Source organism: Sinocyclocheilus rhinocerous, unplaced genomic scaffold, assembly GCF_001515625.1.
Source record: "Sinocyclocheilus rhinocerous isolate Xijiao unplaced genomic scaffold, SAMN03320098_v1.1 scaffold2150, whole genome shotgun sequence".
NCBI lineage: Eukaryota > Metazoa > Chordata > Actinopteri > Cypriniformes > Cyprinidae > Sinocyclocheilus > Sinocyclocheilus rhinocerous.
The window spans coordinates 828-6,923 of NW_015630333.1; the positions used below are offsets into that span (position 1 = coordinate 828).

The 6,096-nt window shown below is 42.0% G+C and overlaps 1 protein-coding gene across 1 annotated transcript in view; it reads right to left on the reverse strand.

Moving 5' to 3' along the window:
- Positions 1 to 352: 352 nt before the first annotated feature.
- The window catches only part of LOC107740052 (von Willebrand factor A domain-containing protein 5A-like), a gene marked incomplete at its 3' end in the record, with an annotated part of 12,825 nt that continues 7,081 nt past the window's right edge, over positions 353 to 6,096 (reverse strand). Inside the window, exons 3-12 of the mRNA XM_016552326.1 lie at positions 4,970 to 5,172; positions 3,036 to 3,258; positions 2,579 to 2,739; positions 2,273 to 2,387; positions 1,372 to 1,547; positions 1,195 to 1,289; positions 962 to 1,106; positions 796 to 875; positions 596 to 710; positions 353 to 511 (exon numbers count right to left, since the gene is read on the reverse strand). Of these exons, the coding sequence (XP_016407812.1) occupies positions 353 to 511; positions 596 to 710; positions 796 to 875; positions 962 to 1,106; positions 1,195 to 1,289; positions 1,372 to 1,547; positions 2,273 to 2,387; positions 2,579 to 2,739; positions 3,036 to 3,258; positions 4,970 to 5,172 (1,472 nt within the window). The remainder of the gene's footprint in view (positions 512 to 595; positions 711 to 795; positions 876 to 961; positions 1,107 to 1,194; positions 1,290 to 1,371; positions 1,548 to 2,272; positions 2,388 to 2,578; positions 2,740 to 3,035; positions 3,259 to 4,969; positions 5,173 to 6,096) is intronic.

Sequence of the window (6,096 nt, forward strand, 5' to 3'; positions counted from 1 at the left end):
ATGCTCACATCGTCTCATTTTGGGTAAAAATAGAAAAATAATACTAAAGTACTTTGTAACGCAGTAACTTGAGTAGTTTTTCAGCAAACTACTTTTTTACTCTTACTCGAGGCATATTATTTTTCAGTACTTTTACTTGTACTCAAGTAAATTATTCCTTAAGTAGCAATACTTTTACTTAAGTACAATTTCTTAGTACTCTTTCCACTTAAGGGCCAATGTTGCGTCACATCTGGGTTAGGAGAGGCTGTCAAGTAGCACAGCAATTCTTAATCACAGAAACACACTAAATGATTGACATGTTGTATTTTGCCTGCAGGCTACTAATAATTAAACCATTTAAAGCTTTGACCTGTCCTTTAATCTGAGCGTAGATGAGCGCCCTCTGACCCTGGAACAGTGCACTGATGGGTGGGGACAGCATGTCCACCGTCACGCCCTCAGGAACGGTCCAGTCCACAGAGATATTATCCACAGCCAGCTGGAGAGCAAACCTGAGTGACTGCATCACCTGACGGAGAAGAGAGGCTGTTAAATAAACACCCTAAACCTCTTGCACTGACTGGATCCAGTGTGTTTCTGCAGCAGATCTTACTTTGGGCTGAATGCGATCAGTGCCTGTGATGAACTGAGCGTGACCAGAACCTTCTCTGGCCATTCCTGTGACGAGAGCTGTACTCACACCCTCACCGATCCCGAAGGAGAAGCACCTAGAGACACAAGAGCAGCTCCAGCACTGAGCGTCTGACATGAACTAACGCTGAAGTAAATGAGGACTGAGACGAGTGCACCCACCTGTGAGAGTAAGCGTGACTCTTCACCAGATCCAGCACCTCCTTAGTGTTCCACACCTCTCCATCAGTGAAGACGAACAGCTGAGAGAGAAACACACCTCAGGCTGAGAAAAACACCTCTCCAATGTTCAGAACGAGTGTTTAGTGATTAATGCGTTTGGCTGTACCTGTCGGGGGTGATCCGGGTAACAGGGCTGACTGTAGATGTGGTTCAGCGGCTGTAGGATCTCTGTGCCGCCCATGTCTGCGTTCATGCTCTTCACTCTCTTCAGAGCCTCTTCCATCGTGTCCTCGCTGTACACAACACTCTGACTACAACGACACACCACAATCTCTCTCAAAACCACAGCTAAACAACATGAGATCAGTCCTGAAGAATATCAAACATCCAGTAACTGACGGGAAGAAGGACTCAAAGTGAGAGCCGAATCCGTAGATGTTGAAGTAGCATCCCATGGGCAAACTCTTCAGCAGCAGCAGCAGCAGCAGCGTGTCCTACAGAGACACATGTACTGATGAGTTCAGTTACTCAATGCATCTCAAATTAATGTGTCATATCTGAAATCCTAAATCTTACTCTTGCACTTTCAATGCGCTTCTGTGCGTCTTTCCCATGATGCATCTTGCAGCCCATACTGCCGGATCTGTCGACCACAAAAACGAACTCTCCTTGAGATGCCAATGATGACATCACCTCCGCAGGGAACTCTGGGTATAAACTGATCATGAGCGCCGGGTCGCCCATCAGAGACCCTGAAACAGAGACAGGGTAAACAGGGTAACAGGGTGTAAATGGCCTGAATTCAGTATGAACCGTGTTACACTGTTCAAACCACCTGAACACCTCATCAAGCCCTGCGTCCCGACTCACGTATGATCCACCCTAAACATCAGAGCTCAGAGCAGTTCTCTGCACACTATCATTACTAATATTACCCACAAACCCTTGAGCTGCGGACGAGAATATGATCATTCTGTTCAGAACTACATACACCATGAAAAAGATTTATTTATGCTCATTATGGTCCGAATAGTGAATTTTAGATACATATATAAGCACAATAGCAAAACAGAGAAGTTTGGTCATTGACTTATGCTTTGTTAAATAATTAGCAGTTTTCCACACGAAAGACAACAACACCTCTTCTCTCTCTAACACAATAGGAAGAATTGTTCATAGTGCAAATTAAATGAAATGTGGTGTATATAGAGGAGGGTGAAACAGTGACAGGGTGATTTCTCTTGTTGTAGGTCAAAATCAGCAGTCTTTAATCACTTAGTGAGACATCAACAACAAATGATTGCCTTCATGAAGAAATTCTGATAATGTGGGATATTTTACACTGCACTCGTGAGTGTGAAGCTCCTCTGAGCCGTCAATTACTTAATATTCATTTTAGGGTGAGCTGACCCTTTAAATCACATATTAGCAGTATATTGACAGCATACTGACGTCACGGACAAACGAAACCATCTACCTGACTGAGCTGCAGCCGCTCCAGTCTCCACCACAGCAGTGGGCTGATGGGTCTTCTCATAGTACAGAAGCAGCTCCACATCCTTATCGAACCGGTGACCAGCACTCAGATTCACCTACACACAGCATTACAGGCTTCTGGTGACGTTAAGTGCATAAAAACTGTACACACACACACACAGGTTTGTTTTTGTGAAAAGTGGGGACATCCCATAGGCGTAATGGTTTTTCTACTGTACAGACCGTATGTGCTATTGCCCTACACCAACTATACACACACACACACACTCATATACACACACAGTACCGTGGCATGAGTGTGCTGCGCGTCGAGGAACTCTAGAGGATCCAGAGGGCAGCTGGACTCCAGTCTGGATATTCGGTCAGAAGATCTCACAACAACACTCAGAGACAGAGTGTAAGGAATAACACATGCTGAGGAAACTTCTGGAACACCGGATGCTGAAGCTGAGAGAATCACACGGACAAGCAGAGATTCTATATAACACCAGTCAATGTATAACCCAACAGCTGAACCACAACTGAGCTGTATGTATGAAAACACTGATAAGAGGTTGGACTACATCATTCACAATGCTTTCTGGGAAGAATATATTCATCAAAAGATGTCTTGTACTTTTGTTTTGGTTTTGTTTTCAAAATCTTTGCTGCTTTAAATAAAACATAACTGAATTATAAATGGAAAAACACTACTTTCACTACTGTGACCTGTATGTGATTATGATCTCTGGTAAACTGTGCACCTGCGGGTGTGTATCGTGGGTTGAGTACAGCCGGCAGACAGATGCGCAGCGCGTGATCGGCCTGAACGCTGAGCTCGATGACATAGACGATGGTGATGGAGGCGTTCTGACCCGGAGACAAACAGCCGACACTCAGTTTGAACACGTCCGAACTCTCATCACTCTCTTCCAGCAGAAACGCCTGCTGACCCGAACTCACAGCATCATCATACTGATCCCGCGCCTGCAGGAGACAAACACATCCATAACCACAACACCAGAACATCCTAACGTACTGTTATTCCAGCTGGCATGTAACTATTAATAAGAGAAAGATATGGGGAACAAAGTCCCTGGTCATTTCTGTCTGATCTCAACAGTCTGAGCAGAACATTTCAACGCTTTATTTATTGGTTGCAGTTCTCAAACTTCTCAGGACAAGTTTAGTGTACAGTACGCCAATGCCATATTTTGATTAATATTAATTTAGCCGTATTTCAGGTAAATCATGATGCTGCAAGAGCCTCATTTGACCTTTGTCTGGCCCTTTGCAGATCTGTAGTAAAAATGTTCATTATTTTCTAATACTGGAGAACTCCTGAGGGCCTCTCCAACTATTCAAAGTTTTCAGTCACGTGATGGTTACCGAGACCTGGAGGCTAAACATCCATAGAACTGAATTACAGACCTGTCAATTTTCCATCTCAAAAGAAGAAAACACATGAACAAAGTCCAGGTTTTGGGCGCATGTGATCCATATACTGCAACTGCAATATTTCAAACACTCAGTGTTTTTCACGTTAAGCATTTTAGAACGTCCCGCTGTTTTTAAAGTGCCTTAATGTACTAAAACAGTGATATTAAATGATCAAATTCCGTATAAACTTTATTCAAGATGCATATTAAATACAGCAGATGAGCCCAGAATATGAACGCAACATACTAAATGGTCAAGCGTTTTCTTTATAATGGTTTTCTTTGGAAAAACACTTAAAGAGAAACTGCATGTTGTGTTTATATTCTGGGTTCATCTGCTAGCGTGTACATAGCATGCATCATCAATAAGATCTATACTGAATTTGGTCTTTTAATATCACTGTCTTATTACATTAGTACTTAGCACAAACCTGGTAAAAATGACAGGCGGGCAATGGAGAAAAGCCTTGTTTTGTGTTCATAACAGAGGTATTTTATATATAGTCACCTTCGTTTCTATAGAGCTTTATACAATACAAGATGGTTTCAAAGCAACTTTACAGGAATAAACAGGAAAATAATGATTCAATAATGCAAATAAAGTTAAATTCTGCAATCAAGCAGCTCTAAAGAGAAAATATTGTCATTGTTCAGCTGTGGTCAGGTTCAGTTTAATTCAGTAATGTGTAAAGATCATCAAATATGAAATGAGTTAAATTACGTAATAAAGCAGCACTGTAGAAAACAGTGATGTCATCATCAGCTCAGTTAAGTTCTCATTCAATATTCTCAGTACAGTCAAAACAATAATAATGCTGAATATAAAGTCAAAAGTCTGCATTTGTACAATCTCCCCAGAATTAAATGGGTTGCTGTAGAAAGATAACAAAAGCTTCTGTTGTGCAATGTGTGCTCTAAACAAATATTTTTAAAAAATCAAAGAAAATGGACAGACAGGATTCATTCACTCCTGGAATCTCATGTACAAATCTTTGCATAGATTTCATAGGCTTATTTGAAAGTACAGGTATGTGTGCTGGAGCAGCTTTGAACTAAACTCTGTAGGACTGTGGAGTTTGACACCAACCTATGCCTTCATTAACATGTTAACATAGGAATGGGCGACTCAGGTCCTGGAGGGCCGCTGTACTCCAGAGTTTAGCGCCAGCACACAGGTGTGTTTGATTAGGGTTCGGGACCGAGCAGGAATCGAACACCTGTCATAGATAAAACACAACACCGGTGGTATTTAGACTCACGCTCTCTTTGTCTTGCACCTCTGCCACAATCTCCTGCTCTCCAATCCTTGCACTGAAGTGGCAGACGATGGCGTCGGCGGGCAGAGGGAAGACGAACACGGCCTCCAGCGGATGCTCCTCCTCATTGACATACTGCAGACTAGAGCTGACGGAGGCCACGTGATCCCGAACCTGCAGCTGCACCGAGATGCTCTTCAGAGGAACTGAGAGAAACACAAACATCTCAACACTCTCTTCAGAAGATCAATACAAACATCTCAACACTCTCTTCAGAAGATCAACACAAACATCTCAACACTCTCCTCAGAAGATCAACACAAACATCACAACACTCTCTTCAGAAGATCAATACACACCTCTCCTCAGAAGATCAACACAAACATCTCAACACTCTCTTCAGAAGATCAACACAAACATCACAACACTCTCTTCAGAAGATCAAACACACAAACATCTTAAAACTCTCCTCAGAATATCAAAACAAACATCACAACACTCTCTTCAGCAGATCAAATCCACAAATATCTCAACACTCTCTTCAGAAGATCAATACAAACATCTCAACACTCTCTTCAGAAGATCAACACAAACATCTCAACACTCTCCTCAGAAGATCAACACAAACATCACAACACTCTCTTCAGAAGATCAAACACACAAACATCTCAACGCTCTCTTTAGAAGATCAACACAAAGATCTCAACTCTCTCTTCAGAAGATCAACACAAAGATCTCAACACTGTCTTCAGAAGATCAACACAAACACACAAACATCTCAACACTCTCTTCAGTAGATCAACACAAACATCTCAACACTCTCTTCAGAAGATCAACACAAACATCTCAACACTCTCTTCAGAATATCAAAAAAACAACCATATCAACACTCTATTCAGAACATCAACACAAACACACAAACATCTCAACACTCTCTTCAGAAGATCAACACAATCACCTCAACACTCTCTTCAGATCAACACAAACACCTCAACACTCTCTTCAGAAGATAAAACATACAAACACACAAACATCTCAAAACTCTCTTCAGAAGATCAACGCAAACACCTCAACACTCTCTTCAGAAGATCAAACAAAACACACTCACACCTCAACACACTCTTGATCAA